Genomic DNA, 15335 nt, shown 5'->3' with positions numbered 1-15335 from the left:
TTAAGTGAGGGGCACCTGGGGGGGCAGCGTACCCCACCTTGAACAATTTGGAGGGATAGAAATGGAATTAAAAAAATAAAGCCATGTTCGAATAGCCCGGGGGTGTGCAGTACGAAAAGGCGGGGAACCTCAGGCTCAGAAGTCTCTCCCCCCCCAGTTTTCTATGTGGGCCTTGGAACTCCCATTGCCCAGGCCATGCCCCCCCTGGGCTTTCTCCCACACCCTCCATGAATGCTCTCCCATGTCCTTGATACGGAAGGGGGGGGCATGTCTTCTTCACCTTCTTCTTCGCTACAATATATCCATTTATTTCCAATTGTCAATGTCAAAAGGGACAAAAATCTATAAAATTCATAGAAACTCAACGTGCCAATTTGCTCAATTTCTCTAGGACTCCATGACACCTCCCCTGTCCTCCATAATCCCTCAAGCAAGGTGTCAAGACCCTAATCCTGTCAAATCACTCTGCCAAGCCTTTCCGCCGGGCAATGCCAGTACATGGACCATTGTCTTCTCATCACCGGTACTCAGGATGTGCTTATCTGCGCATATCTCCAGCTCTGCATATGTTAATCCTGTTTAACCCAACCTCTTCTTAATGTATTCATGATGTAACCTGTGTAACCCAACCTCTTCTTAATGTATTCATGATGTAACTGGGATGTATTTTGCACTGTATTCTGGGACATGGAGGGAAGTTTCAAAAGTTCATGTCAAAAGTTCTCGCTGTTCAATCTCGCCTTGAACCTGTTGCGCAATAAACTTGGATCTTCTGCAGTTTGCTCCTTTCTCCGGCCGAGCTCATTTTCCTCCGCAGGGACCCGCAGACTTAGTCCGACGAGCTGGGTGGCAGAGCAGCCTCACACCCAGATTTTACCGTAACATCCTTGAACTGTGATCATGCCTCTTGCTTGCCCGAAGTTTACTTGGAGGGTTCAGCAGGAAAGCATCTGCCAGAATAAATCTTTGAACTGTAACAACATTTATGTCCTGCCTTATTTATTTACTTATTCATTGCACCCCCCATTTTTTTCCAAAGGAGCTCAAGGTGGGATCGGTGTTTCTTTCTCCCTGTCATCATTTACTCTCAACCACAACCCTGCGAGGTAGGCCCCTAAAGGTCACCCCAGTAAGCTTCATGGCTGTGTGGGGATTCGAACCCACGTCCCTCACAGGTCCTAACCTGGCACTCTAACCCAGGGGTCAGCAAAAGATGATAGTTGAAAACCCCCTACATCAGCAAACTTTTTCAGCAGGGGGCCGGTCCACTGTCCCTCAGACCATGTGGAGGGCTGGATTATTATTTGAATGAATTTCTATGCCCCACAAATAACCCAACGATGCATTTTAAATAAAAGGACACATTTTACTCATGTAAAAACACCAGCCAGGCCCCACAAATAACCCAGATATGCCTTTTAAATAAAAGGTCACATTCTACTCATGTAAAAACACGCTGATGCCCGGATTTAGAAGGCAATTGGGCCGGATCTGGCCCCCGGGCCTTAGTTTGCCTACCCATGCTCTAACCCCTATGCCACATTGCCGTTATCCTCCTCTCTGTTTGGATGGCGTGTGGACAGGTGTGCCTGACTTTTGTGTGTGGTTCTTTGTAAAAAGGTGTTTCTTCACCTCCTTTTGGCCGTGGCCCCGCCTACTGGTGGCAAACAGCTCGTTGTTGTTGTTTAGTTGTTTAGTCGTGTCCGTCTCTTCGTGACCCCATGGACCAGAGCACGCCAGGCACTCCTGTCTTCCACTGCCTCCCAGTTTGGTCAAACTCATGCTGGTAGCTTCGAGAACACTGTCCAACCATATCATCCTCTGTCCTCCCCTTCTCCTTGTGCCCTCCATCTTTCCCAACATCAGGGTCTTTTCCAGGGAGTCTTCTCTTCTCATGAGGTGGCCAAAGTATTGGAGCCTCAGCTTCAGGATCTGTCCTTCCAGTGAGCACTCAGGGCTGATTTCCTTCAGAATGGAGAGATTTGATCTTCTTGCAGTCCATGGGACTCTCAAGAGTCTCCTCCAGCACCATAATTCAAAAGCATAGATTCTTCTCATGAGGTGGCTAAAGTATTGGAGCCTCAGCTTCAGGATCTGTCCTTCCAGTGAGCACTCGGGGCTGATTTCCTTCAGAATGGAGAGGTTTGATCTTCTTGCAGTCCATGGGACTCTCAAGAGTCTCCTCCAGTACTAGAATTCAAAAGCATCGATTCTTCGGCGATCAGCCTTCTTGATGGCCCAGCTCTCACTTCCATACATCACTACTGGGAAAACCATGGCTTTAACTATACGGACCTTTGTTGGCAAGGTGATGTCTCTGCTTTTTAAGATGCTGTCTAGCTTTGTCATTGCTCATAGATTCATAGAATTGTAGAGTTGGAAGGTACACCAAGCATCATCTAGTCCAACCCCCCCACCACCACCGCCCACGCAAGATTTGTCCACAAAGGACTACAGCCTTTGATCTGAAAACAGGTAGTCACCCCTGTAACAGAGACCTCCACAGAGGGATCCTTTATGCCTTTCCTCTCCTTGATGTATTGCACATCTGGGCTTGAGGAATCAGGCCTGAAAGTTGTCTTGCATGCAGAAGGTTCGATTCCCAACGGCATCTCTGGGTCAGCCTGGGAATGTCTCCCCCCTGAAACCCAGGAGCGCTGCTGCCAGTCAGAGTAGACGATACTGAGTTGGATGGACTCATTATCAGGCAGCTTCCTCTGTTGCTTTTAAATCAGCCCTATATTCACAGCCATGAGGACTAGAATCTTACGTTATCTTTTGAAGAAGCACCATAGCATGGCAGCAAAAGGAGCTGCCTGCTATTTCTGTGCGATACCCAGACCTAACCCTAGATGTGGGACGCGGGTGGTGCTGTGTGTTAAACCACAGAGCCTAGGACTTGCCGATCAGAAGGTCGGCGGTTCGAATCCCCCGCGACAGGGTGAGCTCCTATTGCTCGGTCCCTGCTCCTGCCAACCTAGCAGCTTGAAAGCACGTCAAGTGCAAGTAGATAAATAGGTACCGCTCCGACGGGAAGGTAAACGGCGTTTCCGTGCGCTGCTCTGGTTCGCCAGAAGCAGCTTAGTCATGCTGGCCACATGACCTGGAAGCTGTACGCTGGCTTCTTCGGCCAATAAAGCGAGATGAGCGCTGCAACCCCAGAGTCATCCATGACTGAACCTAATGGTCAGGGGTCCCTTTACCTTTAACCCTAGATGAGCAGTTGCTCACTGCTAAGCGGCACTCGGCACACGCTCCAGGGCACTCTCGCCTAGCTTAACATTTCACACCTCTGCAAGTGCTTCAAGTACAGCGGTACCTCAGGTTACATACTCTTCAGGTTACATACGCTTCAGGTTACAGACTCCGCTAACCCAGAAATATTACCTCGGGTTAAGAACTTTACCTCATGATGAGAATAGAAATCGCACGCCGGAGGCGCAGCAGCAGCGGGAGGCCCCATTAGCTAAAGTGGTGTTTCAAGTTAAGAACAGTTTCACGTTAAGAATGGACCTCCGGAACGAATTAAGTACTTAACCCGAAGGACCATTGTACAGTCATGGTTGGAGGGGTTGCCATGTTCTCTCTCCCGCTAGGGCTCTTGCGCCTTTAACAAGCCAGACCAGATATCTTCGATCGAGGGTTTCTAACCTGTAGACCAGGCTTCCTCAAACTTGGCCCTCCAGATGTTTTGAGACTACCGTTCCCATCATCCCTGACCACTGGTCCTGCTAGCTAGGGATCATGGGAGTTGTAGGCCAAAAACACCTGGAGGGCCGACTTTGAGGAAGCCTGTAGACCAGACATTGGAGAGCCTTGCTTCCCAGCAGCCAGCCATCTCAATGGTCAACAATGTTTGGAGAGCCACAAATCTGCACCACCCACTCCAGCTTAGACACTGAGGCTGGAAAGGCTCCAAATATTATAAAAAACCACAATTCTGCTGTTAAGTGGATATCTTAGATTAGATTAACAGAGATGTACTGAGCATGATTAATCTTGTGTTGCACCCCTTACATGATGTCTCAGCTGTGTGCATGTCGGGGCTGTGTGCGCACCCTCCTGACCCAGGGTTTGCTCAGCGACTGGTCAAAAGAGCTGAATATGATTAATTTGGGAATATGTGTAGCCTGGGAGTCATTTTGGACTCACAGCTGTCCATGGAAGCGCAGCTCAGTTCTGTGTCCAGGGCAGCTGTTTACCAGCTCCATCTGGTACACAGGCTGAGACCCTCCCTGCCCGCAGACTGTCTCGCCAGAGTGGTGCATGCTCTGGTTATCTCCTGCTTGGACTACTGCAATGCGCGCTACATGGGGCTACCTTTGAAAGCGACCTGGAAACTACAACTAATCCAGAATGCGGCAGCTAGACTGGTGACTGGGAGCGGCCGCTGGGACCATATGACACCAGTCCAGAAAGACCTACATTGGCTCCCAGTACGTTTCCGAGCACAATTCAAAGTGTTGGTGCTGACCTTTGAAAGCCCTAAACGGCCTTGGTCCTGTATACCTGAAGGAGCGTCGCCACCCCCATCGTCCAGCCTGGACACTGAGGTCCAGCTCTGAGGGCCTTCTGGCGGTTCCCTCCCTGCGAGAAGCGATGTTACAGGGAACCAGGCAGAGGGCCTTCTCCGTAGTGGCACCCACCCTGTGGAACGCCCTCTCACCAGATGTCAAACAACTATCTGACGTTTAGAAGACATGTGAAGGCAGCCCTGTTTAGGGAAGTTTTTAATGATTGGTGTTTTAATGTATTTTTAATCTTTTGTTGGAAGCCGCCCAGAGTGGCTGGGGAAACCCAGCTAGATGGGCGGGGTATAAATAAATTATGATGATGATTAAAATTATGATGATGATGAAAATAAATGAATTCGGAACTACAGTGGTACATCAGGTTACATATGCTTCAGGTTACATCCGCTTCAGGTTACAGACTCCGCTAACCCAGAAATAGTACCTCGGGTTAAGAACTTTGCTTCAGGATGAGAACAGAAATCGTGCTCCGGCGGCGCAGCAGCAGCAGGAGGCCCCATTAGCTAAAGTAGTGCTTCAGGTTAAGAACAGTTTCAGGTTAAGTACGGACCTCTGGAACGAATTAAGTACTTAACCTGAGGTACCACTATATGAGGCTCAGAAACAAAAGGGCATGTTCAGAGTGCACCTCCCTGCCCAAGAAGGACCCTCTGTATTTAATAAGGTTGTTCCACAATATAAGAGCAGCCCTTATTTTGTTTTACGTTGCAGTGGGGGAAACTGGGCTATTTGGATGCTGCCAAACCACAACTCCCATCAGGCCTAGCAAGCACACTCAGCAGTGGGGGATGATGGGAGCTGTAGTTTAGCAGCATCCAGAGGGCAAAATGTTCCCCATACCCAGCATGGGAAGCTGCCTTCAATGATGATGATGATGATGATGATGATGATGATGGAACCACAGCAGTAGCGTAGCGTGGGGGTGCAGGGGGGCCAGCCGCACCGGGCGCAACATCTGGGGGTTAGGGTTAGGGGGCGCAAATCCATGGGTTAGGGGGCGCAAATTACTTGCCTTGCCCCGGGTGCTGACAACCCACGCTACGCCACTGAACCACAGTACTGGTCCTCCACGCTCATTCCTATCCTAGATCCGTAGAATTACAGTTGGTCATTGAATGGCAATATATTTCCATCTCCAGTGGCTTTTAAGCACATCCAAAGCATGATCTTTCCCTCAAAGGATTCCGAGCATTGAAGTTTAAACCCCCCACTTTGAAAAGTGACAGGTCCCAGCAAACCTTCCCAAACTACAGTGCTCAGAATTCTTCGGGGGGGGGGGGGGAGGAAATGTGCTTTGAAGGTACAGGCATCTCACATCCACCTTCTCACCAGCAGCAGTTCTTGAGTTTTTCCAAGCATCGCTCTCTTCCCACCCTACCTAGAGACACCAGGGATCAAAGGTGGGGCGTTCTGCATGCCAAACAGCTGCAGGCTCATTCCTCACCCTGATACAGTGGTACCTCAGGTTACATATGCTTCAGGTTACATATGCTTCAGGTTACAGACTCCGCTAACCCAGAAATAGTGCTTCAGGTTAAGAACTTTGCTTCAGGATGAGAACAGAAATCGTGCTCTGGCGGTGCGGCAGCAGCAGGAGGCCCCATTAGTTAAAGTGGTGCTTCAGGTTAAGAACAGTTTCAGGTTAAGTACGGACCTCTGGAATGAATTAAGTACTTAACCTGAGGTACCACTGTATTTTAATACTTTGTTGGAAGCTGCCCAGGGTGGCTGGGGAGACCCAGCCAGATGGGTGGGCTATAAATAATAATAACAATAATAATTTTATCATCATCATCATCATCATTACCATCACTGTCTCCGACCATGGAAGGAACACATAGCCATCGAGCATAGCCACGAGCCATCGCTAGCCCCCCCCCCCATGCATTTGTCACTGCCTCCTGCAGCAGCCACTGCCTCCACAGTTTAACCACACGCTTCGTGTCCTTCCCCTAAAAAGTGATGCAAGATCCCAGTCCTCATTGCTCAGGGAAGGGAGTCTCCCACCGCGTAGTGCTCCAACAACCTTGCGATGGTTCTTCCCCTTCTTAAAAGCATAGAATTGTAGGGATCCCCAACGGTCATCTAGCCCCCAACCCCCCCCCCCCCAGCAATGCAGGAATCTCAGCTAAAGCACCCATGACACGTGGCCATCCAGCCTCTGCTCAAAAACCTCCAAGGAAGGAACTTAAACCCCGGACTGATTTCCCCCGCCACCGCCTGGAGCTCCACCACGTGCGCCCGATCCAAAGCCGCGCGGATGCCTCACCTGGGAAGGCGCCGCCGCGACCCTCTGCAGAACCAAGAGGAGGAACAGCAGCCACGTAGGGCGACTCCAAGCACCCATGGCGACTCCGGGTCTCTCTCCCCACTTCTTCAGAAAAGGGAGGTGGGCAGAGCGCAGGCTGCCCATCTGCCCGCCTGGCGAGGAGAGCGCAGGGCGCAGGGACCTCACCTCTCCAAAGCGCGCGGGATCTGAGCCGGGCGAAAGAAAAGAATAAAATCAACTACGGGGTTGGGGCTGCGGTCAACCTCAGGACTCCGCCCCGAGGTGCCTACATTCAATTAACTTTTTTAAAATTAAAAAAAAAACCCTAGGTCTGCGGCCATCCTCGCCTGAGAACGTGGTTTCCAAATCACACATCACAGGCGCTTACCGGTAGCTTATCTCCCGCCTTTCCCGTTATCTGCCTCAGTTTGCCTCCTGTGAAATGGGGACAAGCCTATCCAGGGTTGACCGGTCAGGTGTTTTTTGGGGTTGTTGGTTTTTTTTAAACGCCCTTTGTTTTTGCACGCTTTTAAACCAAGAAGTGTGCGGGCGGGCGAGAGAGGGAATCTTTGGTCCTCGCAAATGCAGCTGGATTTCAACCCCCAGCAAGCCAGCATGAGCAATGGTTAGAGCGCGGAGTGTGTGTGATGGGAGGGGAAATCCGGCATCATTTAGGGAGGGTCATCAGTGTTCCCCCTGCCTCGGCTCTGCATGCAGAATGTCCCAAATTCAACCCCCCCCCCAGCACCTGCCGACTAACACCCTGGAGAGCTGCTGCCAGTCCGTGCAGACACCACTGGGCTAGATGGGACCAAGGGTCTCATTCCGTGCGAGGAGGCTTCTTTGTTCTCTCTCGTCCCCCCCCCCCCCCAGCAAGTAATCTCATGGCAGGCAGCGTGTGGCAAGGCTGGACTGAGAACAGAACTATTTGGGTGTTATTTTCATTTCTTAAAGGGTTTTTTTTTGGGGGGGGGGAGAAAGTCACGCCTTTTTTAAAAAAAGCGTCGCTATTAAATGACTCTGCCTTTTGTAATGTGTAAGATAACACACATCCTGAGAATATTTATGCTTAAGTGATACACTTGTAATGAATAGCAAGGGTTAATGGCTGGTCTGGAGCAGTCTCATAGTTGGCTGTGGGTTCATTTATTTAGTAATGCAAGATTGGGGGGGGGGCTTTCCCTGCTGGGTCAGACTGAAAGGGTCCAGCGTCTTGGTCACCCAGTGGCCAACCGGGACCGAGCTTTAAAACCACTTACCTGCAGCTGTTCACCGCCAAAATTGTCATTTGGGGGTAAACTGCTTCTAAAAATGGAGTCTCCATCAATTTGGTTGTGGCAGACAGCTGGGAGAAAAGCAATGACAAACCTAGACAGCATCTTAAAAAGCAGAGACATCACCTTGCCAACAAAGGTCCGTATAGTTAAAGCTATGGTTTTCCCAGTAGTGATGTATGAAAGTGAAAGCTGGACCATAAAGAAGGCTGATCACCGAAGAATTGATGCTTTTGAATTCTGGGGCTGGAGGAGACTCTTGAGAGTCCCATGGACTGCAAGAAGATCAAACCTCTCCATTCTGAAGGAAATCAGCCCTGAGTGCTCACTGGAAGGACAGATCCTGAAGCTGAGGCTCCAATACTTTGGCCTCCTCATGAGAAGAGAAGACTCCCTGGAAAAGACCCTGATGTTGGGAAAGATGGAGGGCACAAGGAGAAGGGGACGACAGAGGACAAGATGGTTGGACAGTGTTGTTGAAGCTACCAGCATGAATTTGACCAAACTGCGGGAGGCAGTGGAAGACAGGAGTGCCTGGCGTGCTCTGGTCCAGGGGGTCATGAAGTCGGACACGACTAAATGACTAAACAACAACAACCAACACGGAGCTTGAACCCACAACACACAAGCAGGACACAAGCAGTGCAGCGCTCTCCAGACATGTGATTCCCAGCTGCTGATATATGCAGATTTTGCCCTTGTTCCTCAGGAAATTTCAGGAATTGTATGCAGGGTGGGGGGGCAGGATAAGGGATCTGCTAATGGCACAGCAATAAAACTGCTAGCCCATTTGCCAAGCTAAGCAGGGTCTGGTTTGGTTTCAAATGGGATGTTGAGATCCCTGCATTGCAAGGGGGTTGGACTAGATGACTCCAACAGTCTTACGATTCTATGAACTCTAAGCATCCTTAGCAAACAGCAGTTCCCAGGATTCTTTGAGGGAAGCCATGGCTGTTCATGAAGGGGCATCATGGTGCCTTGAATGTGATTGATGCCTTACCTACGTCCTTCATCAAAAAGCCCATTGCGATCCATGCTTTGCAGAGGAAGGGAGAGGCCCTGTCGCCTAATGGTTAGAGTATTGTGCATGTGATCAAAGGAAATCTAAAAAATGTAGTACAGTGGTACCTCGGGTTACCTATGCTTCAGGTTACAGACGCTTCAGGTTACAGACTCCGCTAACCCAGAAATAGTACCTCAGGTTAAGAACTTTGCTTCAGGATGAGAACAGAAATCGTGCTCCAGCGGCGCGACAGCAGCAGGAGGCCCCATTAGCTAAAGTGGTGCTTCAGGTTAAGAACAGTTTCAGGTTAAGAAGGACCTCCTGAACGAATTAAGTACTTAACCCGAGGTATAAGCACCGACAACTGGGAAACACTGGCCTACGAGTGCTCCAGTTGGAGAACAGGCTTTACCAAAGGTGTCATGGGCTTTGAAGACACTCAAACTCAGGACGAAAGGGAGAAACGTACTAAGAGGAAGGCACACTCGGCAAACCCTCACCGTGACCAACTCCTGCTCAGAAACCTACGTCCCCACTGTGGAAGGATGTGTGGATCCAGAATTGGCCTCTGCAGTCGCTTACAGACTCACTCTTAAAACTGTGTTTATGGAAGACAATCTTACTCGGCTATAAGGGATTGCGGAAGAAGTACAGTGGTACCTTGGGTTACAGACGCTTCAGGTTACAGACGCTTCAGGTTACAGACTCTGCTAACCCAGAAATAGTACCTCAGGTTAAGAACTTTGCTTTAGGGTGAGAACAGAAATCGTGCGGCGGCAGCGGGAGGCCCCATTAGCTAAAGTGGTACCTCAGGTTAAGCACAGTTTCAGGTTAAGAACGGACCTCCAGAACGAATTAAGTTCTTAACCCGAGGGTACCACTGTAGTTGTTTTGATAAGGAAAGCTGAAAGAGGGTGATGCAAGAGCATAGGACCAAACTCCTCGGAGCCAAGGTCCCTTCAGACCCCCCCCCCCACCATAGAATATTTGAGGAAGCCACCCCCCCCCCCAGTTGATGGGCATTACCATTCAAATGGTGTTTGTGCACCATGTCTTGTGATTGATTATGCAGGGTGGGGCTTACCTGCGCCCTCCCCCCCCCCGAATATTTTTTCAAGTTGGCATCCCCGGATAAGAGTCCTGCTGCCCATCTAGTCCAGCATTCTGTTTCGCAGTGGCCAACCAGATTCCTGTGGAAAACCCATATGCAGGACCACAGCCCAACAGCAACTTTCCCCTCCTACGGTTTCCAGCAATTCAGAAGTATTATTGCCTTTGACAGTGGAGGCAGAGCATAGCTTTCACGGCTAGTAACTATCAATAGCCTTATTCTCCTCCGTGAATTTGCCAATCCCTCTTTCTTTCTTTCTTTTTTATATAATAATTTTTATTGCATTTTCAACTTTATCATAGTTACAATTTCCATACATAATTCAATAAACTCAAATATCGCTCTATCCGAGGATCGACCTCCTCCCGCCCCTCTTTCTGCCTTCCATACATATTTACTTTATTCTTAGCATTTCTATAACCACTTTTTTACCTTCTCTCATATATATATATTTAAAATTCCCCTCATTAAATGTAAATCAGTTCCTTATAATCACATGACAAAACATTTCAACTCAAAGCTACAAACGTTTTCAGGTGTTTACAATGTTCTTTCATATATAATATAAATTTGCTCCAGTCCTTTTGAAACAGTTCATCGCGCTGATTATGGATCTTCCCCGTCAGCTTTGCTAACTCCACATATTCCACCATCTTACTCCGCCATTCTTCCACTGTTGGAAGCTCCTGAGATTTCCATTTCTGAGCCAGAAGTATCCTTGCGGCCGTTGTGGCATACATAAACAAATTCACATTTTTTTTGGAATTTCATCTCCAATTAAACCTAACAGAAACACCTCTGGTTTTTTTATTGAAATTGTATTTAAAGATCTTTTTTAATTCATTGTAAATTAGATCCCAATAGGCTTTCACCCTGGTACACGTCCACCACATATGATGGAAGTTCCCCTCCTTCTTACATTTCCAACAATTTTTATCCTGATTTCTATACATTTTTGCCTATCTTTCAAGGCCATCCAAGTTGCTGGCCTCCTGCAGCAGCGAGTTCCACAGTTTAACGGCGACGGACTGCCGAGTGCAGGACTTCCTTCTATCCGCCCTGAATCATCCATCGCTGAAGATTGCAATGAAAGGAAAGTTTGAAATTGTAACTGAAGGTTGCAAGCAAAGGAAGGGTAACAAAGAGACGTCTAAGCATCTTTAGTGCCAAGTCATGAATTCATGGAGGACAAATTCTGATGAAGGGATGCAGGTGGCGCTGTGGGTTAAACCACAGAGCCTAGAACTTGCCAATCAGAAGGTCGGCGGTTCGAATCCCTGTGACGGGGTGAGCTCCCGTTGCTCGGTCCCTGCTCCTGCCAACCTAGCAGTTTGAAAGCACGTCAAAGTGCAAGTAGATAAATAGGTACCGCTCCTGTGGGAAGGTAAACGGCGTTTCCATGTGTTGCTCTGGTTCGCCAGAAGCGGCTTAGTCATGCTGGCCACATGACCCGGAAGCTGTCTGTGGACAAACGCCAGCTCCCTCAGCCAATAAAGCGAGATGAGCGCCGCAACCCCAGAGTCGGTCACGACTGGACCTAATGGTCAGGGATCCCTTTACCCTTTACCTTTACAATTCTGATGAAGAGTAAAATTAATCAGAGGTGTGGCCAGAGAGAACCAATCAGAGGTGCGGCTGGAGATTTGACGTGAGAATGGGGTTTCATGTTCAGGAAAACACAAAAAGAGCAAGAATTCAGGTGGGGGCTTTCCTCTCTGCGTGATTTCTTGCAACTTTTAGCTGATGTATATTTTTGTCTTTCCCCCAACAGCGGCTTCTACGAAGGCACGCTCGCTTAATGTTTTTGAGAGATTTCACATTTCCTTGTGTGGTTGATAATAGGCCGCACAAATACTAGATTTTCTGCGAGTCCGCCTCCCCCCCCCCCCCGCTTTTATCAATTTTGTTACAGAATGTGCCTACAAATCACAAATGGCAAACAACAGGAGAGGAATCCCCAGAACAAGAATAAAGGTAAGTTAAAAACTAAACAAGATCTAAAGGAAAGGTAGACATTTAGTCCGATTATTTCTGTCTCTCTTCACGAGTTCCAGCATAGGAATGCCAAAATACCGGAACCTGGGAAAGTCAATTTCAAATCTGGCAGTGTAAGTTTTTCCCAATTACAGTGGTACCTCGGGTTACAGACGCTTCAGGTTACAGACGCTTCAGGTTACAGACTCCGCTAACCCAGAAATAGTACCTTGGGTTAAGAAGTTTGCTTTAGGATGAGAACAGAAATTGGGCTCCAGCGGTGCGGCAGCAGCAGGAGGCCCCATTAGCTAAAGTGATGCTTCAGGTTAAGAATAGTTTCAGGTTAAGTATTGACCTCCGGAACAAATTAAGTACTTAACCTGAGGTACCACTGTACTCATTCTTCCAGTCTTAAATTCAGTTCTCCACTAAGATAGGGCATATAAGATAAAGGGCACCATTCATCAGTTCATTTTAAATAAATTTAAATTTTGCATACTTTCTTTTCTGTTTTTTTCTGTTCTTTTTCCCTGGTTTGAGAGAGAGGAGTGTGGTATAAATTCCTTAAACCAAAAAGTAAAATAAATATATGAAAACCCACATGTCTAAAGGATACCATATTCTGATTCAAAGTGAGAATGCGATGAAGTGGGAAGAGAAAAACTATTAAGAATAATTCAGTTGGCAACATTTGTTGAAATGCAGCCAGGAATTAACAGTAGAAAAACGAACTTTTTGTTTGACATCTCCTGACCTTTCTGTTTTCAATCATCCCTTTTCAAGGAACCCACAGGGCAGTGAGTTCAGACCTTATCCACAGTTCCTATCAAAAGAAAGACGGAAATCTCTGATTCATTCATTGCCAGGGTGATGCTTTTTGATCATCAGTTACTAGTTCGGTCAGCGGCATCCCACACATTCCCTGTTCCTCAAAATGCTTCTCAAAGCTTTCCAATCAAAAAAGGAGTTGCTTCTACACTCCCACGCAGCTGTCCTGAACTCACATGGTTAAGGCAGCATTCCTCACATAGACTATAGACTGCTGCGTGCTGCCTCGAGACATTTATCGTTTAAGAACTTGTTCAATAAATCAATAAAAGCCTGTGGGCTGTTTGTGTTCAGTACAATTGCACCAGAGTGTAGAAGGAACAAATATTTCATTCAATATAAACTGGCACTTGGGATTTATCAATGGCCTCAGTTCTGCCTGTTAATTCCCATCTTTCGCAGTCAGTGCCGAAACATAACCTGGTTGTTACATTTTAATTACCGCATTTTTCGCTCTATAAGACGCACCAGACCACAAGGCGCACTTAGTTTTTGGAGGAGGAAAACAAGAAAAAAAATATTCTGAAATCTCCGAAGCCAGAACATCAAGAGGGATCGCTGTGCAGTGAAAGCAGCAATCCCTCTTGCTGTTATGGCTTCTGGGATAGCTGCGCAGCCTGCATTCGCTCCATAAGACGCACACACATTTCCCCTTACTTTTTAGGAGGGGAAAAGTGAGTCTTATAGAGCAAACAATACGGTACTTTACTTTTGTGTTTGTGTGCAGTCTATAAATATTCTTATAAATATTCAAACAACACCCCCCCCAAAAAAAAAAACCAAGCCCACCTACACAAGAGAGAGGGAGAAACAGCCTTCATGGTGTTTTCAGAAGTATTTTAAAATATATATATGAAAAATCAGAGGCAGCATCTCTGTCTGTGTGGTGACATTTGCTTCTTTTAAACTCATGGTTGCCCTCTGGCGGTTTAAATAAGTACATCCATTAAAAAAAAGTAAGATTTCTGTTTATTTTTGAAAAAAGGAGTTCCCCGCGAGATTGTGGGTGGTTTTTAGTCAATTAAAAAAGACTTAATCTAACTCTGGGGTGGCAAACGTCCCATTCAGAAGCCTGACCCAGCTTTCCAAAGGTTGTAGCTAGCTAAATCCTACTCGGGACTAGACGCACCAAAATTGACAGACCTAGGTTAGACATAGGGACGCAGGTGGAGCTGTGGTCTAAACCACAGAGCCTAGGGCTTGCAGATCGGAAGGTTGGCAGTTTGAATCCCTGCGACGGGGTGAGCTCCCTTTGCTCGGTCCCTGCTCCTGCCAACCTAGCAATTCGAAAGCACATCAAGTGCAAGTAGATAAATAGGTACCTCTCTGGCGGGAAGGTAAACGGCGTTTCTGGCACTGCTCTGGTTCGCCAGAAGCGGCTTAGTCATGCTGGCCACATGACCTTGAAGCTGTACGTCGGCTTCCTCAGCCAATAAAGTGAGATGAGCGCTGCAACCCCAGAGTCGGCCATGACTGGACCTAACGGTCAGGGGACCCTTTACCTTTACCTAGGTTAGACATGCACAGGAATTTCAATGGGTCTGCCCTGGATAGGGCAGGCATTGGATAATACCCTTTTCCACAGATAATTGGCATGCAAAAGCCAAGAGGGGCTATGGTGTGTGCCCATGTGAGAATATGGGGTGATACCTCCCAGTTCTGTCCCTGCAGCAGGGATGACAGAGGACGAGATGGTTGGACAGTGTTCTCGAAGCTACCAGCATGAGTTTGACCAAACTGCGGGAGGCAGTGGAAGACAGGAGTGCCTGGCGTGCTCTGGTCCATGGGGTCACGAAGAGTCGGACACGACTAAACGACTAAACAACAACAACAAAGACCCTCTGAAATGAATGGAACTAAGTCATGTACATTAACATCAACGGGTCTGTTCTGAGGAGGGCTGGCCTTGGACACAACCCCAATTTCTAAGCGATCTGTGGTTTAGGAGGTGACTCACCCCGAGGACAAAGGTGGTTAGAAATGTAAACAAACACCATACTTTTCTGTGTATGACTATGTTTTTTCTTTAAAAAGCATGCTTTAAAAGTGGGGGTCATTTTATACATGGGTAGCACATAGGGTGAACGTTTGATTGGTTGCTGCCGTGGCCATAAGAGGCTATTATGCGTGTTATTGGTTGCTGTGTCAATGGGCAGTGTTGATTGGCGGACGCTCCGACAGTTGGGCGGGCGATTGGCAGCTTCTGCTGGCAATGGGACACACGGGAGGCGGATTTTGTGATGCGTGCGGGTGATTTTCGGCAATGCCCCCTAAAAAAAAGCTCAACAACCCTGGATAATCCCCCCCAAAAGAAGCTCAACAACTTTGTGCCATCTACCCCCAT

At 47.9% G+C, this 15335-nt stretch overlaps 1 protein-coding gene across 1 annotated transcript in view; it reads right to left on the bottom strand.

Moving 5' to 3' along the window:
* The window catches only part of TNFRSF8 (TNF receptor superfamily member 8), a 33271-nt gene extending 26376 nt beyond the window's left edge, over window positions 1–6895 (bottom strand). Inside the window, exon 1 of the mRNA XM_083750255.1 lies at window positions 6802–6895. Within this exon, the coding sequence (XP_083606381.1) occupies window positions 6802–6879 (78 nt within the window). The 5' untranslated portion in view covers window positions 6880–6895. The remainder of the gene's footprint in view (window positions 1–6801) is intronic.
* Window positions 6896–15335: the final 8440 nt, after the last annotated feature.

The sequence above is a fragment of the Podarcis gaigeae genome (genome assembly GCF_964106915.1).
Source record: "Podarcis gaigeae genome assembly, chromosome: 8".
Classification (NCBI taxonomy): domain Eukaryota; kingdom Metazoa; phylum Chordata; class Lepidosauria; order Squamata; family Lacertidae; genus Podarcis; species Podarcis gaigeae.
Note: the sequence above shows the minus strand (reverse complement) of the source record. Positions and strands in the feature narration are given on the sequence as shown.